We start from the raw sequence: 25,358 nt of genomic DNA, 5'->3' as shown, positions 1-25,358 counted from the left end.
GCTTGGGATCGGTGTTCTGTAGATTGTATTATTTCCCCTTATAACATGGTTATAAGGGGAAATAATAGCATTCTGAATACAGAATGCTTAGTACAATAGGGCTGGAGGGGTTAAAAATAAATAATAAATTATTTAACTCACCTTAATCCACTTGATCGCGCAGACCGGCATCTCCTTCTGTCTCCTTTGCTGAACAGGACCTGTGGTGAGCATTCATTACAGGTAAAGGACCTTTGGTGACGTCACTCCGGTCATCACATGATCCATCACCATGGTAAAAGATCATGTGATGGATCATGTGATGACCGGAGTGACGTCATCACATGATAGCAACCGTGCGTGAAAATCGCGCCGCATCCGCACTTGCTTGCGATTTTCACACAGCCCTATTCACTTCTATGGGGCCTGCGTTGCGTGAAAAACGCAGAATACAGAACATGCTGCGATTTTCACGCAACGCACAAGTGATGCGTGAAAATCACCGCTCATCTGAACAGCCCCATAGAAATGAATGGGTCGGGATTCAGTGCGGGTGCAATGCGTTCACCTATCGCATTGCACCCGCGCGGAAATCTCGCCCGTGTGAACACAGCCTTACAGGCAAAGGCTCCATAGGAAACACTGTGCAGCAGCCTCCTGTCATTCACAAAGACAGGGGCGGCTGCACACAAGCTCCGGCTCCTCCGATCACCGCGCGGGGGAGCCTGAGCACGACCGGAAGTGCGCACTTCCAGCAATACACGCGCTCGGATGCCTGACCGCGGCATCTGAGGGGTAAAACGTCTGTGATCGGCATTACCGCCGATCGCGGACATTAGCTGCGGGGTGTCTACCTTATGAAGCAATAGGCACCCACTTTGCTCCGCTCAGGACCGGGGGCGCCATCTTCAAAGACCCGACATGTGACGAAGTATCAGATGTCACATGTCGGGAAAGGGTTAACCAGTCATACATTAAGTCCCATTAGTGAATAGAAACGGCAAATCTGACGACTTCATGTTGAAGTCCAATTGGGGCCTAAAAAAATACGTTTTTCATAACATTAAAAAATATATAAAAATTCAAATCACCCCCTCCCCCCATAATTAAAAAAAAAATTTCAGTATTAATCCGCAAGAAAAATGATATGAATATGGTATCGTTGTAATCGCACTGACCTGGAGAATAAAGGTAACCGGTTTTATCGCATAAGGAGCTCCATAAAATCAAATCCCGTAAAAGGGTGGCCAAATTGCATTTTTTTTTTTCCCCAATTCCACCGTATTTGGTATTTTTTCCAGGATCTCACTACCTGCGTGTATGCGATATTAAGTGGCGCCAATAGGAAGTACAACTAGGCCTCATACGGCTGTGTGAACGGAAAAATAAAAAAAGTTATAGCTCCGAGAAGGGAGCGTAAAACGAAAACACCAAAAAAACGGAAAATTGCTAGGTAGTCTAAGAGTTAATAAATATGAATACAGCCCTGTATAAGAGAACTAGAAGTCCCAGCACGTCCAGGCTGGTATTATGGGATATTACTGTTTGGGAATATAGGAGAACTATAACTCCCAGCATGTCCAGGCTATTATTATGGGAGCATAGGAGGAGAGCACTACTACAACTCCCCATATCCTCCACATAGTAATCTCTATAGTGCAGGCGCAGCTGAAGGCGCTGTGTACTCTTCTCCTAGAAATCAATGGCGCCACCTGCTGGTAGGATAGAATAACGCCACCACAATCTCGGCTGCTTGAAGGACCACTGATATCACGTGATCGCGTCACATGATCTCGGCAGGTTCTTGCCTGCTGGTCACATGACCTGCAGGGGTGAGAGAGCGTTGGGGGCGCGCACGGTTGGCTGTGAGGGCTGGCAGCGGGAGCGTGCCCGGCGGGAGATGTCACTGCAGGCGCCGTTCGGGGAGGAGGAGGCGGCGTCATTGAGCCGTCTGCGGGAGTTCTTCTGCCGGAGTCTGCGGCGGGGGCACTGGGAGCTGGCGCGGGCCTGTCTGCCCCAACTTTCCCGGGGTCCTGATGCTGAAGAAGTGGAGGAAATACTGAGAGGTCTGGTCACAGCCCCGCACCTGCTCAGGTGAGCACACTGCCCCCTGCTGGACGGCCTAGTACTCACACACTGCTGACCTGTGACAGTGCCCCCATAATAATAACCTCCACAGTGCCCCCTGCTGGACGGCCTAGTACTCACACACTGCTGACCTGTGACAGTGCCCCCATAATAATAACCTCCACAGTGCCCCCTGCTGGACGGCCTAGTACTCACACACTGCTGACCTGTGACAGTGCCCCCATAATAATAACCTCCACAGCGCCCCCATAATAATAACCTCCACAGCGCCCCCATAATAATAACCTCCACAGCGCCCCCATAATAATAACCTCCACAGCGCCCCCTGCTGGACGGCCTAGTACTCACACACTGCTGACCTGTGACAGTGCCCCCATAATAATAACCTCCACACTGCCCCCTGCTGGACGGCCTAGTACTCACACACTGCTGACCTGTGACAGTGCCCCCATAATAATAACCTCCACAGCGCCCCCCATAATAATAACCTCCACACTGCCCCCTGCTGGACGGCCTAGTACTCACACACTGCTGACCTGTGACAGTGCCCCCATAATAATAACCTCCACAGCGCCCCCATAATAATAACCTCCACAGCGCCCCCATAATAATAACCTCCACAGCGCCCCCATAATAATAACCTCCACAGCGCCCCCTGCTGGACGGCCTAGTACTCACACACTGCTGACCTGTGACAGTGCCCTCATAATAATAACCTCCACACTGCCCCCTGCTGGACGGCCTAGTACTCACACACTGCTGACCTGTGACAGTGCCCCCATAATAATAACCTCCACAGTGCCCCCTGCTGGACGGCCTAGTACTCACACACTGCTGACCTGTGACAGTGCCCCCATAATAATAACCTCCACACTGCCCCCTGCTGGACGGCCTAGTACTCACACACTGCTGACCTGTGACAGTGCCCCCATAATAATAACCTCCACAGCGCCCCCATAATAATAACCTCCACACTGCCCCCCTGCTGGACGGCCTAGTACTCACACACTGCTGACCTGTGACAGTGCCCCCATAATAATAACCTCCACAGCGCCCCCATAATAATAACCTCCACAGCGCCCCCATAATAATAACCTCCACAGCGCCCCCATAATAATAACCTCCACAGCGCCCCCATAATAATAACCTCCACAGCGCCCCCATAATAATAACCTCCACAGTGCCCCCATAATAATAACCTCCACAGAGCCCCCCATAATAATAACCTCCACAGTGCCCCCCATAATAATAACCTCCACAGTGCCCCCCATAATAATAACCTCCACAGTGCCCCCCATAATAATAACCTCCACAGTGCCCCCATAATAATAACCTCCACAGAGCCCCCATAATAATAACCTCCACAGTGCCCCCATAATAATAACCTCCACAGTGCCCCCCATAATAATAACCTCCACAGAGCCCCCCATAATAATAACCTCCACAGTGCCCCCCATAATAATAACCTCCACAGTGCCCCCCATAATAATAACCTCCTCAGTGCCCCCCATAATAATACCTCCACAGTGCCCCCCATAATAATAACCTCCACAGGCCCCCCATAATAATAACCTCCACAGTGCCCCCCATAATAATAACCTCCACAGTGCCCCCCATAATAATAACCTCCACAGTGCCCCCCATAATAATAACCTCCACAGTGCCCCCCATAATAATAACCTCCACAGTGCCCCCATAATAATAACCTCCACAGTGCCCCCCATAATAATAACCTCCACAGTGCCCCCCATAATAATAACCTCCACAGTGCCCCCCATAATAATAACCTCCACAGTGCCCCCCATAATAATAACCTCCACAGTGCCCCCATAATAACCTCCACAGTGCCCCCATAATAATAACCTCCACAGTGCCCCCATAATAATAACCTCCACAGTGCCCCCATAATAATAACCTCCACAGTGCCCCCATAATAATAACCTCCACAGAGCCCCCATAATAACCTCCACAGTGCCCCCCATAATAATAACCTCCACAGTGCCCCCCATAATAACCTCCACAGTGCCCCCATAATAATAACCTCCACAGTGCCCCCCATAATAATAACCTCCACAGTGCCCCCCATAATAATAACCTCCACAGTGCCCCCCATAATAATAACCTCCACAGTGCCCCCCATAATAATAACCTCCACAGCGCCCCCATAATAACCTCCACAGTGCCCCCCATAATAATAACCTCCAACAGTGCCCCCCATAATAATAACCTCCACAGTGCCCCCATAATAATAACCTCCACAGTGCCCCCATAATAATAACCTCCACAGTGCCCCCATAATAATAACCTCCACAGTGCCCCCCATAATAATAACCTCCACAGTGCCCCCCATAATAATAACCTCCACAGTGCCCCCCATAATAATAACCTCCACAGTGCCCCCATAATAATAACCTCCACAGTGCCCCCATAATAATAACCTCCACAGTGCCCCCATAATAATAACCTCCACAGTGCCCCCCATAATAATAACCTCCACAGTGCCCCCCATAATAATAACCTCCACAGTGCCCCCCATAATAATAACCTCCACAGTGCCCCCCATAATAATAACCTCCACAGTGCCCCCCATAATAATACCTCCACAGTGCCCCCCATAATAATAACCTCCACAGTGCCCCCATAATAAAAACCTCCACAGTGCCCCCCATAATAATAACCTCCACAGTGCCCCCATAATAATAACCTCCACAGTGCCCCCTATAATAATAACCTCCACAGTGCCCCCCCATAATAATAACCTCCACAGTGCCCCCCACAATAATAACCTCATCCCTGCAGAAGCTGCGTCGGCGGCCATATTGGCTGTGACCCAGTTCTTGGATTATCCAGTTGTCTTCATCTGATGCTTTCCCCGCAGGTGTGATGAGGAGCGCTCGCCTCAGAGGCTCGCCTGGTATTGGTATGACGCGTTGGACGCTTGGCTGGGCCAGGCTGAGGTAAGTAATCCTATATATGGTAGGTGCACCTAAGGCCGTGTACAGACGGACAATCCGTGGCGGACTCCGCATGAACATTGCTTTATACTGCAGGCAAAGGGGCTTTCTAGGGATGAAATATCAATGACCTCTCCTCAGTATCTGATCAGCGGTGGTCCAACTCCTGTCACCCCCGCCGACAGTGCACTCAGTGACTGCTGCAGCCTCTTCATAGTATACCAAGCACAGCGCCCTCCATTGTGTAGTGGCTGTGCTCGGTATTGCAGCCCAGGTCCATTCACTTCATTAGGACTGAGCTACATTCACACGCCAGTGAAAAACGGCCATTGTCAGAACCATTGCAGACTATAGGACTGTTCACTGGCCATTTTTTACAGCCAGTGAATAGAGACCGTTAAAAAATAGGACGCGTCCTATTTCTGTCCGTTTTCCTATTTACATCTATAGGACAGTTTTTTAAACCTCTTCTTACACATGAGTGCAGCATTATTACTGCTGGGGTCCACTATGGAGGACATTATTACTGCTGGGGCCACTATGGGGACATTATTACTGCTGGGGTCACTATGGGGGGACATTATTACCGCTGGGGTCACTATGGGGGACATTTTACTGCTGGGGGCCGCTATGGGGGACATTATTACTGCTGGGGTCACTATGGGGGACATTATTACTGCTGGGGGCCACTATGGGGGACATTATTACTGCTGGGGTCACTATGGGGGACATTATTACGATGGGGGACATTATTACTGCTGGGGCCACTGTGGGATGACATTATTAGTACTGGGGCCACATGGGGGACATTATTAGTACTGGGGCCACATGGGGGACATTATTAGTACTGGGGCCACATGGGGGACATTATTAGTACTGGGGCCACATGGGGACATTATTAGTACTGGGGCCACTTTGGGGGACATTATTAGTACTGGGGCCACTTTGGGGGACATTATTAGTACTGGGGCCACTTTGGGGGACATTATTAGTACTGGGGCCACTATGGGGGACATTATTACTGCTGGGGTCACTGAGAGACATCATTACTGCTGGGGTCATTATGGGGGACATTATTAATGCTGGGGGCCACTATGGGGGACATTATTACTGCTGGGGCCACTATGGGGGACATTATTACTGCTGGGGGCCGCTATGGGGGACATTACTACTACAGGGGTTCACTATGAGGGACATTATTAGTACTGGGGCCACTATGGGATGACATTATTACTGCTGGGGCCACTATGGGATGACATTATTACTGCTGGGGCCACTATGGGATGACCTTATTTCCGCTGGGGTCACTATGGGACATTATTACTACAGGGGTCCACTATGGGGGACATTCTTACTGCTGGGGTCACTATGGGGGACATTATTACTGCTGGGGCCACTATGGGGGACATTATTACTGCTGGGGGCCACTATGGGGGACATTATTACTGCTGGGGTCACTATGGCGGACATTTGTACTACTAGGCCACTATAGGATGACCTTATTTCCGCTGGGGTCACTATGGGACATTATTACTGCTGGGGCCACTATGGGATGACATTATTTCCGCTGGGGCCACTATGGGATGACATTCTTACTGCACCATAGAACGTGATGGTTGTCCTAGGGACATGGTGTGACTACAGATCTCCATCCACAGCAGGGCCAGTGAGGACTTTCAGATGTGTTGTATTTTAGGACCACACAGTGTCCCCATGATAACACTGCTCAGCTCCAGAGGTGTTGACTGGTGGACACTAAGGATAACTTCAACCAAAGAAAACCTGTTCCTGTCTTCATCGTCGGCTGCTCATCCAGTGTGGACCTCTGTGAACGTTCTTCTCCTCCTCCTTCCTTTGTATTGTAGAAGCGGCCGCCGGATGTTCTCACAGATGAAACTGAGTTCCTTCTTCTGCTGGAGGAGTTTCAGGATGAAGCATCAGAGCAAGCTGTGAAGGTAAAGTCTGGAGAACTAGTTTCAGAACCCGTTCTGTCCAAAGCGAGAGAATCTGACAACTATCACAGCGAGGAGCTTCACATCTGTTGTCACCTCTCACCTTATATACATGAAATCGGGCCTGGACACATCCTGTGCAAGTCCAGCTGTGACACTCCGGTGGGAGACCTCGCTGGTTCACAGTGACTGATAGATTGCTTCCAGGAATGAGGAGCCTGACCTTACTCCTGACTGGAGATTGTGCTCCTCTCTCCAGTAGAGCTTCCCTTAATGGAGGTTAGAGCAGACCCCACTGGTCATCAGTATTTAAGTCCCCATGGTGTACCTTCCCACTCAGTAGTAAAATCCCCTTTCCCACGTCTGTAGTCGTCAAAGCATGGTCCTCCCAACTATTCCAGTAGTCACAGCAGGTCCCACTTTACCAATAGTCGCCACAGTGCCCTCTCTATGTCTCCAGCAGTCACAGCATTGCCCCTCTCTTTTCCAGCAAACACAGCACGGCCCCTAATTTTATTAGTAGTTTAAACAGCCTCCCACTTCCCCAGTAGTCACATCACTGCCCTCTCTACGTCTCCAGTAGTCACAGCAGTGCTCCCACCAAATAAAGTTGTCACATCAGCCCTTCACTTTGAGGTAGTCATATAAGTGCGCTTTCTACAACTATAGTAGTCACAGCAGACCCCTTCTACTTCTTCTCCCGTAGTCGCAGCAGGCCCCTTCCACATCTCCCGTAGTCACAGCAGACCCCTTCCACTTCTTCTCCCGTAGTCACAGCAGACCCCTTCCACTTCTTCTCCCGTAGTCAAAGCAGGCCCCTTCCACTTCTTCTCCCGTAGTCACAGCAGACACCTTTCACTTCTTCTCCCGTAGTCACAGCAGGCCCCTTCCACTTCTCCCGTAGTCACAGCAGGCCCCTTCCACTTCTCCCGTAGTCACAGCAGGGCCCTTCCACTTCACCCGTAGTCACAGCAGGCCCTTCCACTTCTCCCGTAGTCACAGCAGGCCCTTCCACTTCTCCCCGTATCACAGCAGGCCCTTCCACTTCTCCCGTAGTCACAGCCAAAAAAGCCCCTTCCACATCTCCCTAGTCACAGCAGGCCCCTTCCACCTCTCCCGTAGTCGCAGCAGGCCCCTTCCACCTCTCCCGTAGTCGCAGCAGGCCCCTTCCACCTCTCCCTAGTCGCAGCAGGCCCCTTCCACCTCTCCCGTAGGCAGCAGGCCCCTTCCACCTCTCCCGTAGTCGCAGCAGGCCCCCTTCCACCTCTCCCGTAGTCGCAGCAGGCCCCTTCCACCTCTCCCGTAGTCGCAGCAGGCCCCTTCCACCTCTCCCGTAGTCGCAGCAGGCCCCTTCCACCTCTCCCGTAGTCGCAGCAGGCCCCTTCCACCTCTCCCGTAGTCGCAGCAGGCCCCTTCCACCTCTCCGTATCGCAGCAGGCCCCTTCCACCTCTCCCGTAGTCCAGCAGGCCCCTTCCACCTCTCCCGTAGTCGCAGCAGGCCCCTTCCACCTCTCCCGTAGTCGCAGCAGGCCCCTTCCACCTCTCCCCTAGTCCAGCAGGCACCCTTCCACCTCTCCCGTAGTCGCAGCAGGCCCCTTCCACCTCTCCCGTAGTCACAGCAGGCCCCTTCCACTTCTCCTCCCGTAGTCACAGCAGACCCCTTCCACTCCTTCTCCCGTAGTCACAGCAGACCCCTTCCACTTCTTCTCCCGTAGTCACAGCAGACCCCTTCCACTTCTTCTCCCGTAGTCACAGCAGACCCCTTCCACTTCTTCTCCCGTAGTCACAGCAGACCCCTTCCACTTCTTCTCCCGTAGTCACAGCAGACCCCTTCCACTTCTTCTCCCGTAGTCACAGCAGACCCCTTCCACTTCTTCTCCCGTAGTCACAGCAGACCCCTTCCACTTCTTCTCCCGTAGTCACAGCAGACCCCTTCCACTTCTCCCGTAGTCACAGCAGACCCCTTCCACTTCTTCTCCCGTAGTCACAGCAGACCCCTTCCACTTCTTCTCCCGTAGTCACAGCAGACCCCTTCCACTTCTTCTCCCGTAGTCACAGCAGACCCCTTCCACTTCTTCTCCCGTAGTCACAGCAGGCCCCTTCCACCTCTCCCGTAGCCGCAGCAGGCCCCTTCCACCTCTCCCGTAGCCGCAGCAGGCCCCTTCCACCTCTCCCGTAGCCGCAGCAGGCCCCTTCCACCTCTCCCGTAGCCGCAGCAGGCCCCTTCCACCTCTCCCGTAGCCGCAGCAGGCCCCTTCCACCTCTCCCGTAGCCGCAGCAGGCCCCTTCCACCTCTCCAGTAGTCACAGCAGGCCCCTTCCACCTCTCCAGTAGCCGCAGTAGGCCCCTTCCACCTCTCCAGTAGTCGCAGCAGGCCCTCACCTCCACTAGAGACTTTGCTGATGCATTTGGTTAAGATGACCTCTAAAGCATCTGCTACTGCGTTCCTATATCTTCCTAACACTGTTTTTCTCCATAGGAGCTGTATGAAGCATTTCTATACAGTCACTCAGAAGTAAAGGAAAGAAGGGAAAACCCAAGTCCTCGATTCAGCGAGGCTACCATCTCATCTCTCCGGGGGGGTTTATCCCAGAACCCTCGGCTGGTGCAGGCACTGATAGGTTTTCTATTAGTGGATGATGCCTCTAGTGAATACAACCACTACCTTCTGAACATCACTGTGAACTTCCTCTTAGACTTGTTATCGTCACTCCAGGAGAAAGATGAGGCTGGGGCCACACGTGGACATACTGTCAGTCAGATATACAGGGTCTTAGGCTCTATGCACTTCAGTATGGAGCTCCAGGCCAGCGAGCTCCGCTATTTATGTGAGGAGCTCTTTGAGATTTGTTCTGACAAGGGAATTCTCTCAGAAGATCACGTTCAGGCGTGCTTGCTGAGGAAGCAGAACTGTGGACTCGTTACCTTGTATGGTACTGTGTCTAAGGAGAAGATAAAGGCCCAAATAATCACTCAGAAGTCTCCTGGGAAAAGGTCTGTAGAACCATATGTTAGGCTTTTGACTTACTTTAGGCTACATAGACATAAATGTCAGGTTTCTATAGGCTCCATTTACCCCTGGAGGTCCACCTCCGTTGCCCTGGAATATTTTGGTATACCTTTTTTCCAGCTGTTTGTAGCGGAGCAGTCTGCTGTAATATTCAGTACTGTATACCACACATTATACATTATATAATATGGCGTCAGTCACAGGTGGACACCAGGAAATACTCCCTCCATTCACTCTGGATGTATCGTTGGCTGCATCGTCTTTCCATGATAACATGTTCTTCTCCACTTTCTTCAAGGACCAGGAGCAGCTCAGGACCTTAGTGATGCAGAAAGAGCAGTCCTTACTTTATTCTATGACCGGGAGCAGGCAAGGCCGTGGAAGAAGATCTATTTCTACAGTCTGTCTACAGACAAACACTTCCTGTTGCAGATTCTGGTCAGTCATGTATCACCGCTCTATTACTGAACGTAGAGGACTTCTTTCCTGTACCGGCTCCTGCTACTGGATCACTCATGATCCTCAGTTACTACTTAGTAGACCTCCACACTGATGGACTGAGTTAACCTTGCCTTACACATGAGATAACTCAGTCAGAATCTAACATGCCCGATCCTTGTTTCCCTCTACGTCTGCGGTCAAGGGTAAAAATCAGCGGGCCCCCCATGGTTGTTAGATACCATTGGGTTCAGCTGATTTTAACCCATCTGTCCTGGCAATTTAAAACTTAAATAAGTTTGCCCATCTGGGACATTGATGGCATGTCACTAGATGTCAGATAGGTGCAGGTCCCAAGTCCTGCAACCCACTGCTATCTCTAGAGCGGCCCCGGAAAGTGAACAGAGAGCAGCCACGCATGCACAGTCACCCTCTGTCCACCGCTACGAGAGTTCTGTAAATGCCAAGGGCAAGCTTGGTTATTTCCAGCAGAGCCCATTTTGGGGCCCTGTTCTGGACTCAGAATCCAGATAGGTGCTCGTCCCAGAGATGGGGACCCGCAGCTATCTGACATTGATGGCATATTCTAGCGATATGCCATCATTGTCCTCGATGGGCCAACCCATTTTAGTAGGGGACAGAACTGCCTCTGGCGAAAAATAAAAAATACTCCTAAGTATACGGATTTCCACAGTGGATTTTGCTGTGGTTCTTCGGCACTTACAGTTACAGTACTTGCATATTTGTCATGGATTTTGCAGAGATTTTTCGATTGAACATCCCCAACACAGGTCAATTTCCACAGTTTGTGTGAGGTATTGCAGCTTAATAACAATTCTGGGGCATATTTTCTTAGTATGTTACATGGTGCCATCCCTCTGTTATTCCCCATGTCATTACACGTCATCTGACCACACAGAATAATTCTCATGGTTTGGAGTGGGGTTCTGTGACTGTAATAAAAGAATACATAGCACAGATCCGTTACCTGACTTGTCTGCTTACTGATTGTTTTCCAGCTTACTGCCTTGGCCCTCTTGAAAAAAGAAGATTTCTCCAGTCTACACATGCTCCTGTCTAACGAGTTTACGCCTTTGAGACGTCTTCTAGTTCTCTTGGGATGGACCCACCTGCAGAGTACAGAGTCCGCCAAATCACTGCTGCACGTCATGCACAAAAATATGGTACGTGTATTAAGGCACAATAGAGGGTCTAGGTGTCTCCTTCTCGTCCGTCCAGGAATCGGACCTGAGGGAACGAGCTTGTCTCTCTTGATCTACAAAAACTAGGCGAGTGACGGATAGGCGGGGGTCCGAACTCTGCCTTCTCCTCATTGTTTACCTGCTCGCCGTCGACATCGCAGGTGTCGTTAAATCTCAGCCGTCTTATTCATATAGTATAGGCAGGAGCTGTCCCAAGAAGGCGAATGGGATGGCTTGTAATTACACTGCATGTAGCGAGCAGGTAAGGAGAAGGCAGCGCTCGGACCCCGCCTATCTGATATTGATCACCTATACTGAAGATAGGTCATTAATATGAATAAAGCAGGCAACCCCCTTTAACTCATCATTAGGATAGGTAATTAATATGAGATCGTCAGGGTCCAGCTCTCTGCACCCCCCAACCCCCCCCCCCCCCCCCCCCCCCCCGGCAATCAGCGATTTCAGGGAGCTGCTGTGCTGGAACCAGGTAGTGGAATTATGCAGCTCCGTGTCCATTTCATAGGAGCCAGTTATTTGATAAAAGATTTTTACAGAGTTTATACATTTTTATTTTTTTATTCTTGACAGGATCTCCCGATGATTCATTATTAAAAGAGTTCTGTGATGGCCTCCTGTACCAGGTGGAAGCTTTGGAGTGGTGCATAGAGCACAGCCGGTGGGTGTCAGCACTACTGTATTTGTATCGTCTCTATACAGTTGATGTGTAATGTGTATATGTTGTATGTTAAATGCTAGATAGATTATTTTAATTAGTACAGTCCTGATCAAAAGTTTAAGACCACTTGAAAAATGGCCAAAAATCATATTTAGCATGGCTGGATCTTAACAAGGTTCCAAGTACAGCTTCAACATGCAACAAGAAGAAATGGGAGTGAGACAAAACATTTTTTGAGCATTCAATTAATTGAAAATAACGATTAAACTGAAACAGGCTGTTTTTCAGCTGATCAAAAGTTTAGGACCACACCTCCAAAAAAAAAATAAACCCCCCCCCAAAACAGAAATCCAACTTCCAAACATGAACTCAGTAATGAGTATCTCCGCCGTTATTGTTTCGGCATGCTTGATGCAAGCGTTTCCATGAGGTAAGTGGGAACATTTCTCCAAGTGGTGAAGACGGCCGCACGAAGGCCATCTACTGTCTGGAACTGTTGTCCATTTTTGTAAACTCCCCTTGCCATCCATCCCCAAAGGTTCTCAATTGGATTTAGATCAGGGGAACACGCAGGATGGGCCAAAAGAGTGATGTTATTCTCCTGGAAGAAGTCCCCTGTCCTGCGGGCATTGTGTACTGTAGCGTTGTCCTGTTGAAAAGCCCAGTCGTTACCACACAGACGAGGGCCCTCCGTCATGAGGAATGCTCTCTACAATATCTGGGCATAGACAGCGGCCGTTTGACGCCCCTGCACTTCCTGAAGCGCCATTGTTCCACTGAAGGAAAAAGCACCCCAGACCATTATGGCGCCCCCTCCACTGTGACGCGTAGAAAACATCTCTGGTGGGATCTGCTTGTCATGGCCAGTTAACGTTGGAAACCATCAGGACCATCAAGGTTACATTTTTTCTAATCAGAGAATAAAACTTTCTTTCCACCTTTGAATGTCCCATGTTTGGTGCTCTCTTGCAAAGTCCAAACGAGCAGTTCTGTGGCGTTCAAGGAGACGAGGTCTTTGAAGACGTTTTTTGTTTTTGAAGCCCCTTCAGTCTCAGATGCCGTCTGATGGTTATGGGGCTGCAGTCAGCTCCAGTAAGGGCCTTAATTTGGGTCGAGGATCGTCCAGTGTCTTGACGGACAGCCATTTGGATCCTCCGGCTCAGTGCTGATGACATTTTTTGGGTCTTCCACTTGACTTTTTTGTTCCATAACCCTCAGGATCATTAAGAAATTCCAAATGAATGTCTTACAGCGTCCCACCTCAGCAGCGATGGCGCGCTGTGAGCGACCCTGCTTATGCAGTTCAACAACCCGACCAAGTTCAAAAGGGAGAGTTTTTTGCCTTTGCCATCAACTACCTGACAGAAAATGACAATGGAATCCACATCTTTGCACAGATTTGGCCTTTTAAAGGTATGTGGTCCTAAAATTTGGATCAGCTGAAAAACAGCCTGTTTCAGTTTAATCGTTATTCTCAATTAATTGAATGCTCAAAAAATATTTGGTCTCACTCTGATTTCTTCTTGTTGCATGTTGAAGCTCTACTTGGAACCTTGTTAAGATCCAACAATGTAAAATAAGATTTTTTGCCATTTTTCAAGTGGTCTTAAACTTTTGATCAGGACTGTACCTGAATTACAGAGCAAATATGGAGTGCACTCAAGGGTCCTATCTACTGCTCCTCGTCTTTGATTTTTATGACCTCCATTAGAATGAATAGAAACCCTAAGAAGAGGAGTCGGCATTGCTAATTCCACGGTGTATGGAGTCATCGAAGACCTTTTAAATTGTGACTGACATGGGAAAATAGTCAATGGTGACAGATCTGGAGGGAGTTAGAAGAGCAGGAATTTTTCTACCAGTGGGGTACCAGATGACCCAGGTTAGCTCTCACTAAATGACTGACAGTGGTTTGACAACGTCAAGAATACAAATATAGTTCTAATGTATGGACAGAGAGGGGCTGTTAAAAATCTATCCTTAGGATCGGCCATCAGAGGTTTATTGGCTGTGGTCCAATCTCATGCCCCGCCATTAAGGTACTACATTCCATTCACTTTTTACAAGGCACAGCGTCATACATTCAGTAGTGTTTGTGCCTGGTACATCAGCTCGGTCCTATTCAAGTGAATATTAGTGAGCTGCAATAACAAGCTAAGCCACCACTGAATATATGGCACTGTGACTTGTAAGCAGTGATGGAGGCATGACATTTCCTGGCGTGATTGGCAGGAGCGCTGGGATTCAGACACTGATCCAATATTAAAAGCTTTTCCTAAAGGTAGCACTAGCTCTTTTCCTTTTGTGCTTGCTGAATATCTGGTTTGCGGTTCTCCCACACATGGTGGATGGAGACTAGCTGCCATCCACTCTACACACAGAAAGTAGAGGAAAATCTACTTTCTAGCTGGCTCACAGTCTGTCACGCCTGCAGTTTCTACAGTAGTGGATCTCAACTGCGGAGTAATAGGATCAATCAGATAGGAATCTCAGGCGTCACTCACAATCTCAACGGTGAGTTAGAGATTCTACCATCACGTGATCAAAGGAAAGACCAACACAATTCAACACAGTACTATTGCTTCATAGACGGTGGGTTATAGTAGTGTAGAACACTATAATGCAGTGGCTGCGGCAGGGTTAAATGAATCGGGTACGCAGTAAGTCTATTACACAGTGATTGGCAGCCTGCATGCAGGCAGAGGAGAAGTGCTCTCTCTCCGATAGGGTGTACTTGCGATTGGCAGTATGCTGCGTGATGGGTGAGACTCCCAGGTGACTCTAGTCTCAGGACTGAGCAGGGTCCGTCTTCCACATGGAGCTGAGAGATGAGGAGGTGCCGGTTGGTGAATAGTTCCCAAACACAGGTTCATGAGGCAGCAGGCGTTCAGACAACAATCACAGCACGCCATGCTGCCTCATGAGTGCCCTTAAGTAGGGCCAGGAAGTGTGAAGGTGATCGCTGACCTGGTCCAGGGACGACCTTCCCGCGTTCCAGCGTGGAACGCATCCGCCGCGCCACAGCCCTGAGTTCGTGCGTCTTCCGCGTTCCACGGTGGAACGCAGAGGACCGCGGCAGACAAACAAGAGGCCGCCCCGTCGGTGGCATTACACAGTCACTCACAAGCAGCCCCAGAATAATGGAGGACATTACAGAGGAGTATTGACCTGTATGTTTATGAATGAAGCCTTAACCTTCCTATGTAGCTGTGCAGTCTGGTCCTTGCATGGCTGTCTCTGAGTTCCTGCTTACTCTCCCGTCCCCCCCCACCCCCCCCCCTCCCTCTCCACAGACTTACATTGAGATATTGACCAGAATAAGTTATTTTTTTTCACACTGCATTAGCCCCACAGTCTGATACAAACTCATTGTGTCATAAATTGCTATGATAAAGCCAGTTTGGGTCAGGGGAGCCACGGTCGGCCCGGGAGAATGCGATGAAAAGTATTTAACGAGATAACGGGAGAACTCGACAATTCTCAGAGAAGATATATTACGAAGTTTCTTGTGGCTGCTTCTGCTACTGCTTTATGCAAAGTCGTGTGAAAAGTTTGTGACCATTTAAATCCCTTCTGCACAGAAAATTAGAGACTATCTTGTCACCTTCCAGGGGATGGAGGAGACTGATTCTTTCCAGAACCCAGAACCCAGTAGTGCAGGTTATCTGTGGGGCGGGCACTGGGAATCAAAAATGGTGAAAAATATATTTATTATACAAAAAACAGTGAATTACCTTGAAGCGACTATAACAGCATTTCAGGAGTTTTGGCATGAAAATTATTGATGGGATAACCCCTTTAACCTCGTTCTATTATGTAATAATACAGGCAGGAGATTTCCAAAAAAGACGTTCTCCGACATTTATGCACCTTGGACAGCCACTCTGCTCTGTACATTCTTCATCATCTCACCAACCTGCCTCAGCTTCACGAAGACGAAGTTCTGAAGCTTCTGCACAGAGGACTCCCACAGGAAGGTGCTGGGATTTGTTCTTATACGGCTTACTAAAATGTAATCCATGGGAGCACAACATTAATGTGTGATATTCCCCTCTACTCTAATAAGCTCTAGGTTTAGAGGCCACGTTCTCTAGCCGCAAGAAATAGGAGGCTATTTTTGATTGGTCTTATGCAGTGATAATGACTCGCTAGACATATAGAAATAGTTCTTTCATGTAAAGAAATGTCTTTTTTCTTCATCTGTATCAATATTTCTGGTGGTTTTGAGGAAGTGGAGGTGTAAGTCAGGTTAGTAGTCTGGGTTAGTACATGAGGGATCAATACACTATTTGCTTAGAGATCGATCCCTGGTGGTTTGAGGTAGCGGGAGGAGTTAAATATATGATTTTTTTTTCAGGAGTTATACAGTAGTGGAGGAGTTAATACTCTATCCCTGGTGGTCTAGAGTAGTTAATGAGTAGCAGCTAAGTTCATGCACCATCCCTGGTGGTCTAGGGTAGTAGAAGAGGTTAGTGCATGAGGGGTTATTACATTATTTCCCTATAGTTTTATGGTGTTGGAGGATGGAGGTGGTATAGGGTAGTATGAAGGGTTAAATATATGATTTTTTTCAGGAGTTCTATGGTAGTGGAGAGGTTAATACTCTATCCCTGGCGAAGTGTCCAGGGTTTTGTTTAGTGCAGATTGTGGATGGACTTCTCTTTTCTCTTACAGTTTATGCAGAACATCACGATGTACATGAGCAGAGTCAACACCGGAACATAGTTGTGTTTCGGGCATTCTGTGCCATGAAGTATGCCATCTACGCTCTGTGCGGCAGTGCTCCCAGTAATGCCCAGTACAAGGACCACCATACCAACCAGCAGAGCAGCTCACTGGATGACAGCGAGTGTGGGAAGAGCTCAGGTGAGGGACACCTGTGAAGGTACCATTCATCACTTGTAGAAACCGGTCTTCATGGTGGTCACAATATTTCCTTTTCCTTTTTTTTTGCAGAATCTCCAAATCTCTTTGTTCAGTATTTAACCAAGTGCCAGTATTATTTATATCCTCTGCCTTTACCACTAAAACTGGAGCTGCTGGAAAACATCTTCTCCTTAATGTTTACTTCCTTGGCTGATCTCAACTCCGAGTCTCCCCTTCCAGAGGGCAGTGCTGGGAACGAAGGTGAAGAAGACTCGGAAGTGAAGGTCGGCAGGCTGAGTAGCCTGGACAGTAGCACTGAAAAAGTGGAGTCTACACCGACCAGGTCTCCGCTAGAAAGTTCCTTACATAATAACAGTAGCGCCTTCATCACCTACCTGAATGGTACACCTCAGGCATCAACACTGTGTGCTTTAGAAAACTCCCCGAACAATTTGTGGGACCTGGTGGGATCGAACTATATAGATCTGAAGCATTTCACCAGTAGGTTGAGCGGATTTTTGGTGGATGAGGTTGTGTTGGACACGTTCTTGAAAATGTTGAAAGAACAGGTAGACCTAATTATAGAGGCCATTCGCATGGACAATCCCAACCTTGGCGATGAAGTAGGCTTGCTTACATCAGAAGACTTCAAGAATAGAGTAATCCAGTTGTCGAAGTATATCTCTGAAGCCCAGTGGAGGTACAAAGTGGTGATGAGCAACAGGAATGCGGGTACGTGACACGAGTTTCCTTTCTCTTCAGTGTTGATGACCAGTGATCATGATAGGTCAGGGATGGGCAAACTGCGGCTCTCCAGCTGTTGTAAAACTACAAATCCCATCATGCCCTGCTGTAGGCAGACTGGGCATGATGGTATTTGTAGTTTTACAACAGCTTGGAGAGCCGTTTGCCCATCCCTGGGATAGGTAATCGGTATCAGATCAGTGGGGATTTGACTCCTGTTGGAAGAGGCTGCAGAGCTTGGACGGGAGCTGCAACCTCCTACCCGACCTGTGACGTCAAGTCTTTCGGTGACATGGCCTTTGTGCAGCTCAGTCCCATTCAAGTGAATGGAATTGAGCTGCAATACCAAGTATGACCACTATGCAATCTACGTTGTTGTGCTATTTTGAGGGCTGTGGCCCCTTCCTACAGCTGATACACATCGAGAAAACGAGACTTTTGTAAAACTTACCAGTAAAATCTCTTTCTCGCTCTTCATTGGGGGACACAGCACCCACCCAGTATTGTTGTTCGGCCACAGTTGTCGCTGTTGCTGGTTAGAACCTGGTTCGGTTCTTGGCATTGTTGCTGTTCCACGTTTTTTTCGTTGGTTTACTTGCTTCTCCTACTGCTTGTTCACAAACTGAAGCTCTCTCTCCAGGCTGGAGGGGGTATAGCTGCCAGGTGAGGAGTTAACAGCTTTATCTAGTGTCAACGCCTCCTAGAGGACATGGCTATACCCACGGTCTCTGTGTCCCCCAATGAAGAGCGAGAAAGAGATTTTACTGGTAAGTTATACAAAAATCAAGTTTTTCTAGGCCATGTGACGTCACCGTACATCGGTCACATGACCTAGTTGCAGCTCAGCCCTATTGAAGTGAATGGGACTGAGCTGCAGTACCAAGCATAGCCACTATACAATATACCACGCTGTGCTTGGAGAGCTGCTGGGAGCTGGTTGCACTCACCAGAGCTCGGGTGAGCGTGGTGCCAGATCTCTATACCTTGCGAAAAGTCTATACCGGAAGTGACGCAGCCGCACAGGAATCAGCTGGAGGAGGGTGTGCGCTGCGCAAGCGCACATCCGCTGGCTTGCGTGCGCACTTAAGGGTATAGAGATTTTGCAGCGCAAAATGTTGCATCAGATCTCCCTACCCCTGGGTGCGCAGGCGACTGGTGACCTCGGTATCCAGCACTCAGCTCTGCGGTAAGGATGAACTGCAACTGATGATTTGTGGGCGCCTGCGCACTCAGGGGGAGGCACTTCTGGTGCGGCCGCATCACTTCCGGTATAGACTTTTCGCAAGGTATGGAGATCTGGCAGAACACCGGGACTCAGACCTCCGCTGACCATCATTATCCATTCCTGCCCCTTTAAATGATGGATAATCGAACCACAATGTTAAAGGGGTTTTATTCTGGTGTGATGCCGGAATCATTGGTCACGTCCTATCCATGTTTTTTGCAGATTACACACGGACCCATTCATTTCTGTGGGGCCCCAAGAAATGTGGACATCACACAGATATCACCTGCGTGCCGTCCGCATCCATGAGGCCGTATGTCCATCCCGCAAAAGAAATAGAACGTGTCCTTTTTGTCCATTTTTACAGTAGGGCGGGATGTGTAGGACGCACGTGTCTGGTATCTGTGTTTTGTGGATTCGCGGCTTGCGGACTGCATGATGCCCTCCTGTGGGATAAGGATCTTATGAAGTGACCCTCTCCCTGACGTGTTCATTTATGTCAGTGTTCTTCCATTCATGTTTCCTCTAGAGTGCGAGCTTGTCTCTGCACGACTGCAACTGAGAACTTACAAAGCTTCAAGTAATAAAAGACGTAGAAGAGCCAAAGGATGTAAGTAGACACCAGCATTATGATGTGTAAAGTGAAACCACTCCGATTGTGTTTCTAAAAGATTCCTTTACCCCATATGTTCTCATGCCATCAAAAATCATACACTGAAATCTACATCCAAAAATCAGCTTGTTTTTCAGATTTTCTTATTACGCTTAAGGGTACGGCTACATGGGTCACGCGACAGTCGTCGCAGCCAGGTTCACTGATAAGCGGTGATCCCATAGAGGTGCATAGTATCACCGCGCCTATCGTGGCCATTTCATCAGTGCTCTGAGCACTGGTTCCTTCAGGTTCCAACAGTTCTGCTCAGCTGTCCTCTGAAAACCGAGCGTGTTGTATATGGATCGACATGCTGTATTAGGGGTGGGCGATATAAATTTGTGCCACGATATGGATTTTGTGCATATCGCCGGACCGTGATATGACCACGGAGCAGTAGTGAATGATCGCGCTCTCGGCGCACTATGTTCTCCTGAGCCAGCACAGTGGAGAAGGAGGGAGTCCCTCCCCACTGTGCGCGGCTGCCGCTGGCCACCAATAAGAACAGAGTAGGAGGAGGAGGGGAGGGACTGTGGCCACTGCGCCACCAATAAATGCCTGAATACCAACGTAGCGTTCATGTGCCGGCCATATCCCAGCCCCTATGACTGCACGCTGCGATCCGCCGCAATTAACCCCTCAGTTGAGGGGTTAATCGCGCGGATCACAGTGTCCTGTCAGAGGTCGGGTGCCGGGAATGTTCTTCAGTCTCTGCATTGGTGGCAGTGGGCAGTTCCGATCTGAGTCCCAGCATGTAATGCTGCGGCTCCGATCGGTTACCATGGCAGCCAGGAGTCACGCTACTGAAGTCCTGGCTGCGATGGTATGTTAGCGAGCAGCATTATACTCGCGTGCGCCGTGGCCGCCGGTCGCTCCTTCTTCTGTCTGTGCGGCGCATTGCTAATGCTTATAGCGTTAGCAATGCGCCGCACAGACCTATGAGAAGAAGGAGCGCTCGGCAGCCACGGCGCATGTGAGTATAATGCTGCTCACTAACATACCATCGCAGCCAGGACTTCAGTAGAGTCCTGGCTGCCATGGTAACCGATCGGAGCCCCAGCATTACACTGCTGGGACTCCGATCGGAACTGCCCACTGCCACCAATGATGGGGGGGAGGAGGGGGACTCTGTGGCCACTGCCACCAATGATTAATACTGGGGGCGGGGGGGCGGGGTTCAAGTTACCAGAGGGGGCTGATAAGAGGGAGAGGCTGGGGGGGGCGGATCAGAGTGGCTGGGGGGGGGGCGGATCAGAGTGGCTGGGGGGGGGGGGCGGATCAGAGTGGCTGGGGGGGGGGGCGGATCAGAGTGGCGGGGGGGGGCGGATCAGAGGGGCTGGGGGGGGCGGATCAGAGTGGCTGGGGGGGGCGGATCAGAGTGGCTGGGGGGGGCGGATCAGAGTGGCTGGGGGGGGCGGATCAGAGTGGCTGGGGGGGGCGGATCAGAGTGGCTGGGGGGGGGGGGGATCAGAGTGGCTGGGGGGGGGGCGGATCAGAGTGGCTGGGGGGGGCGGATCAGAGTGGCTGGGGGGGGGCGGATCAGAGTGGCTGGGGGGGCGGATCAGAGTGGCTGGGGGGGGCGGATCAGAGTGGCTGGGGGGGGCGGATCAGAGTGGCTGGGGGGGGCGGATCAGAGTGGCTGGGGGGGGCGGATCAGAGTGGCTGGGGGGGGCGGATCAGAGTGGCTGGGGGGGGCGGATCAGAGGCTGGCTGCCATGGTCAGCTCCCTGCTGTTGTGTGCGCAAAGCACAGGGCAGCAGGGAGAGTGTAAAGTCCTATTCACCCTAATAGAGGTCTATTAGGGTGAATATGACAAGGGTTCTAGCCCTTAAGGAGGCTAATAGTTATTAAATAAAAAGTAAAAAAAAAAAAAAAAAGTTTAAACCCCCCCCCCCAAATATAGCAAACAATATATTGCGCTATATATCGCATATTGCACATGCTTAAAATTATATTGCAATATAGATTTTAGGCCATATCGCCCACCCCTACGCTGTATACGCCACATGCTTCAGCCAAGCAGAACTGATGAACATGGAAGCAGTTCAGTGCTTCCGCACCTTCATTTGGCCAGGTCTAGTTGCCCTTTAATGGGAGGAATAGTAGTGCCTACGGTACTATTCTTGACTCCGTTCTAAATCCAACCTTGCACATAAGACCCTGTCGAACACTCTTTCGGCCAACAGATATCTCTCCTAATCTCCCCATACAAATACATGCATGGCCCTGCTTCCCCGAGTATGCATATGTTGTGAATGGGAGAGGGGAGAAAGCTGCTGCTCCGGCAGGTGGCTTGTCTTCACGAAAATAAAAGGATCTCAGGATTTTAAAGGATGTCAACCCTTCTCTTCCTTGGCATCAGTCATAGGAGATGGTCAGCAGGCCCTCATACATACTGAATGGTCGGCAGATCCCACCAAAATGTGGAGGTTCAACTGACATACTTGTGTAAGCCGGTGGGTTCCGTTGGGCTCTATTGGTATCTCATTTGACGCATCTGGCAGAACGTTCTGGCTTCTGTTGTACGTGGAAGCCTCAGTGTAGATGAGAGGAGAGCCAGAGTTACTGAAGACCAACGTCTTGCTAACTGAGGTCAGAGCCTGCAGGGAAAGGGACTACAGGATGCAAAATGTCATATATTCCCTAGTACTAGTGATTTATGCACTGGTGCCCTTTAAAAGAGGGAGAAGCTCCTTCCAAGGGTGAATTAAAATCCAGCCCATGGGCTTCCTCCCTACACATTCAGTATATAGGATGCTTGCGTCCAGCTCAGTCTTATATTTTAGTATTTCACTTTCATTTTAGTGTGTTTTTTTGTTTTTTGTTTTTTTTTTAGAAAATCATACTTCAGTAGTAAAATATGAAGTGTAGTTAAAGCGGAAGGCAAATTTCTAGAAATATTTTCCAATAGTGCCTAATTTTTATTAATTTTTTGTGTGACTTACTGCTTGACTTTGATTGACTTTGACTTACCACGAGTTCCCATGTGTTGGCACTGCAAGCTGCTGCACGTATAAGGGTGCAAGATGGCGACGGTGGAGTGACCTGTCTGTGTCGCCACTTTCTGTGCTGTCCCTGGATGGATCCTCTCCTGCGTAAGCGCTGGACCATAAATGAGCATGTTCAGTGCTTGATCTGTCCATGGACATCACAGAAAGCAGTGACATGGATGAATCACGTCACCTCCACTGACTTGCTCCTTGTGGATGAGGATTGTAGAGGTTTAGGGCTCATGCACACGATTGTACGCCCTCCGAGACATATGGTCCGTGAGCAGGCCATATGTCCCGGAGCGGCATACACCCTGCGCACGGGAGCACACAGCATCATGGGTTACTATGATGCTGTGCGCATCGGGCCACCCGCGGGGCTATTTTCCAAACTCCTTGGGAGGTCAAAACGATTGCAGTCCTTTCTTATCTGTGCACCCCTCTTTTACTTGCACCTGGGTGAGGGTCTAACTTTTTGTGTTCTGGGGCGGCCTCCCTTTTCTGAAAGAGCACTCTTATGTATCTCCTAGGTCAGGGAGGCTCAGAAATCAGCGGAATCTTCCCAGCGGGTCAAAATATGTTCCATCTGTAAAAAGGGTTTGCCGTCTGGATATAAAAAAAAACCTCTGTTCAAGGTGTTTGGAAAAGATTGTTTCTGATGAGTCTCCTTCCCTGTTGGATAACATCAGACACATTATAAAGGAGGAAGTGAGCGGTGCGGTGGATCAAAAATTTTGCTTCCACGTCTCAAAGACCCTCTACTTCCATGACCGAGTTGTCCGCTTCCTTAGAGACTGACGGTCAGGAATATGAATTAGATGGTGAACTCCCCTCCGGGTCTGAGTCGGATTCCTCAGAGGATGAGTCTGGAAGGCCGCTTTGTTCCATAGAGGACACCGACGCATTATTAAAAACTATTAGAGCAACCCTAAACTTAGAAGATTTATCCAAACAACCAAAGACGGTGCAGGACCTTATGTTCAAGGGCATAGGAGAAAAAAGGAAAAGAGTTTTTCCCCCTTCACTCCAATATAACGGGATTAATTAATAAGGAATGGGTCGACCTAGAAAAAAGATCTGGGGTTTCTAGAGTTCTAAAAAGAAAATACCCTTTTGCAGAGGAAGATACAGCCTTTTGGGATAAGTGTCCAAAGGTAGATGCCCCAGTTGCAAAAATTACAAAAAAATCAGCGCTACCCTTTGAGGATTTAGGTCTGCTGAAAGACCCTATGGACAAAAAAGGTGAGGCGTTACTGAAAAAATCATGGGAAGCCTCTATGTCCATCCTAAGGCCTAGTGCAGCTTCCACTTACACGGCCAGATCCATGTTAATTTGGATAAGCCAGTTAGAGGAACACCTAGTGGCAGGGACCCCCAGAGAAGATATTGTGGCCTCCTTACCAATGCTTAAGCAGGCGGCAAAGTTTTTAGCAGATGCCTCGGTAGAAAAGGTTAAACTGGCAGCAAGATCAGCGGCCCTCTCAAATGCCACCAGAAGAGCAGTGTGGCTGAGGTCTTGGGCATGGGACCTTGCATCTAAAAATAAGTTGTGCGGCATCCCCTGTGAAGGAGATAGATTGTTCGGATCAGTCCTGGATGACATTTTAGAAAAGGCCACGGATAAAAAGAAGGGTTTTCCCTCGGACCCGAGAAATTTTCGTCAAAAACAAAACTTTCCTGCGGCATCAAGAGGCAGGCAGGATCAGAAAAAAAGAGATTTTTCGTCCCGATGGCATTTGGGGAGGGGAAGAGGAAAAGGGTTTTTATTCAACCCCTCAGATTCTTCCCAAAAATCATCTAAACAATGACGCCAGAGGCAAGGTAGGAGGAAGGTTAAAAGATTTCGTCCAGGCCTGGAGAAATATTTCCAGCTCTACGTGGGTGCTGAACGTAAATTCGTCAGGCCTAAAGCTAGAATTTTCCTCTCTACCCCAGGATGTTTTTCGGATTACCGAAAAGACCAGACTGGTCCAATCTTTGATCCTAGACCAGGTGAAGGTCCTATTACAGAAAGAAGCCATAGTTCCAGTTCCCCCGGGGGAAGAAGGAACAGGATATTATTCCCCTATATTCCTTGTAAAAAAGCCGAACGGCTCTTACAGAGCAATTATAAATCTAAAAGGGCTGAACCATCATCTGCTTTACAAGCGTTTCAAGATGGAGAGTATAAAATCCACAATCGGTCTGTTAAAAAGAAACCTCTTTTTAGCAACTCTGGATCTCACCGATGCATATTACCACATTCCAATTTGCAGAGATCACCAAAAATACCTCAGATTTGCAGTTCGGTCAGAGACGGTAGTACATCACTTCCAGGTCCTCCCATTTGGCCTTACGTCCGCACCAAGAGTCTTCTCCAAGGTTATGGCAGATGCGGTAGCGGTCCTACATCTGAAGGGAATATTAGTTGTCCCTTATTTAGACAACTTCCTTATTGCCGCAGAATCAGAACATCTACTTCTGGGACACATAGAATTGGTAAAGCAGAGTCTACCAGATCTAGGGTGGTTGATAAATGCAGAGAAGTTAGATCTCCGTCCAGAAAAGAAAAAAGTCTTTTTAGGGATGATGTTGGACTCGGA

General features: G+C 49.2%; 1 protein-coding gene across 2 annotated transcripts in view; it reads left to right on the top strand.

Annotated features, from left to right (window-relative positions):
• Positions 1–1,799: 1,799 nt before the first annotated feature.
• Positions 1,800–25,358, top strand: part of ZFYVE26 (zinc finger FYVE-type containing 26) — a 57,173-nt gene continuing 33,614 nt past the window's right edge. Inside the window, exons 1-11 of one of the 2 annotated variants that reach the window (XM_040411549.1) lie at positions 1,800–2,073; positions 4,946–5,024; positions 6,887–6,976; positions 9,453–9,964; positions 10,286–10,421; positions 11,441–11,609; positions 12,212–12,299; positions 16,128–16,276; positions 16,974–17,165; positions 17,256–17,897; positions 19,664–19,744. In XM_040411549.1, the coding sequence (XP_040267483.1) occupies positions 1,880–2,073; positions 4,946–5,024; positions 6,887–6,976; positions 9,453–9,964; positions 10,286–10,421; positions 11,441–11,609; positions 12,212–12,299; positions 16,128–16,276; positions 16,974–17,165; positions 17,256–17,897; positions 19,664–19,744 (2,332 nt within the window). In that variant the 5' untranslated portion in view covers positions 1,800–1,879. Of the gene's footprint in view, positions 2,074–4,945; positions 5,025–6,886; positions 6,977–9,452; positions 9,968–10,281; positions 10,422–11,440; positions 11,610–12,211; positions 12,300–16,127; positions 16,277–16,973; positions 17,166–17,255; positions 17,898–19,663; positions 19,745–25,358 lie in introns of those variants that run through there. The other variant, XM_040411548.1, reaches the window with a different exon arrangement.

Source organism: Bufo bufo, chromosome 11 (assembly GCF_905171765.1).
Source record: "Bufo bufo chromosome 11, aBufBuf1.1, whole genome shotgun sequence".
Lineage (NCBI taxonomy): Eukaryota > Metazoa > Chordata > Amphibia > Anura > Bufonidae > Bufo > Bufo bufo.
Note: the sequence above shows the minus strand (reverse complement) of the source record. Positions and strands in the feature narration are given on the sequence as shown.